The sequence below is a fragment of the Otolemur garnettii genome, unplaced genomic scaffold (assembly GCF_000181295.1).
Source record: "Otolemur garnettii isolate 467f Iridium unplaced genomic scaffold, OtoGar3 scaffold00070, whole genome shotgun sequence".
NCBI lineage: Eukaryota > Metazoa > Chordata > Mammalia > Primates > Galagidae > Otolemur > Otolemur garnettii.
The window spans coordinates 9835152-9836746 of record NW_003852465.1 but is presented as its reverse complement, the minus strand read 5'-3'; the positions used below and the strand labels follow the sequence as shown (position 1 = coordinate 9836746).

The 1595-nt window shown below is 46.4% G+C and overlaps 1 protein-coding gene across 1 annotated transcript in view; it reads left to right on the top strand.

Moving 5' to 3' along the window:
- FAM186B (family with sequence similarity 186 member B) overlaps positions 1-1595 on the top strand; it is a 27419-nt gene that overhangs the window by 1608 nt on the left and 24216 nt on the right. The window contains 1 exon segment of the mRNA XM_003793648.3: positions 230-455. Within this exon segment, the coding sequence (XP_003793696.2) occupies positions 230-455 (226 nt within the window).

The following is a 1595-nucleotide window of genomic DNA, read 5'->3' as shown; positions in this document are numbered from 1 at the left end:
AAGAGCTAACTTTTTGTTAAGTGCCAGGTACTATTCTAAGCGGTTTCAAATATTAACTTATTTAACCCTTCGTAAACCCTGCAACATAGGTACTATAATGATTCCCACTTTAAAAATAAGGAAACTGAGACCCAAAGAGGTAAGTGACTTGTCTAAGATCACCCTGCTAGCATGTGGCATCTGATTCAAGTCCACAGCCCTAAATGCTACACTGCCGCCTCCCATACAGGATATTTCTACGCAGCTTTCGGACATCTTGGGCAATGTCAATTGTGTCATGAGCCGCTTCCAGGAAGAATTAGGATATGACTTGAAAGAAAAGGAAAAATCTCACCAAACAGAGCAAAAGAGCACAAAGAGATTCATCCTGCTGGAGAAAATTGCCTCCTTCTCCAAAGAAGCTGAGACAAAAGAGAAGCACTTACATGAAATTCTCCACTGGCTGGGTGACTGGGGTGAGTCTATAGCCTGGGCAGCGTCCCGAGTGTGGGTGCTTTCCTTCCAAGATGCTGGTCCAGCTTGCTTAGTCTTCTCCTTTCTCTAGCAAGGTCAGCATTTGATGGTGGGCACAGGGAGAGCAAAGAACATGTTGTAATATCCCTTCCCCTATGACACATCCACTACTCGTCACAACACATCACTTCCACGCCCCAGAGGGACAAACATGGAAGTGTCCAGAATGTGGCAGATCATGACATTATCTGAATACATGATGCATCCTAAGTCATGTGTCCGTTATGATATCGCTCTTTTTTTTGACCCAAGTTCAGCCCTGGAAATTCACGAAGGCTGGGAAAATGCTAGAGGCTTGAATCACCCTGCCTGCAAGCATTTTTTTTTTTGAGACAGAGTATGTCACCTTTGGTAGAATGCCATAGCATCATAACTCACAGCAGCCTCAAACTCTTGGGCTCAAATAATTCTCTTGCCTCAGCCTCCCAAGTAGCTAGGACTACAGGTGCCTACCACAATGCCTGGCTATTTTTAGAGGTGGGGTTTTGATCTTGCTCAGGCTGGTCTTACCATTCAAGTAATCCACCCACCTTGGCCTCCCAGAGCGCTGGGATTACAGGCATAAGCCACTGTACCCAGCCACCTGCAAGCATTTTTTACTTGAGCCTCTGATCCTGAGGGTTTCTTGGGGCCTCATTTTTCCAGTTTTCTGTTGCCTATGAATCCTTGTGAGGACAAATACCTAGAAATCCCCAGCAAGTTCTGAAATTATAAAGAAATGTTCACTGTGGATTTTTAGTACTCTGTTTCTTCCTGACCTTATTAATAATCAACATGATAATAATGGCCACGCACTGTGGCTCATGCCTGTAATCCTAGCTCTCTGGGAGGCCAAGGCGGGTGGATTGCTTGAGCTCAGGGGTTCAAGACCAACCTGAGCAAAAGTGAGACCCACCATCTCTACTAAAAATAGAAAAACTGGCTCAGCGCCTGTGGCTCAAGTGGCTAAGGTGCCAGCCACATACACCTAAGGTGGTGGGTTCGAATCCAGCCCAGGCCCACCAAACAACAATGACGGCTGCAACCAAAAAATAGCCAGGTGTTGTGGCGGGCGCCTGTGGTCCCAGCTACTTGGGAGGCAG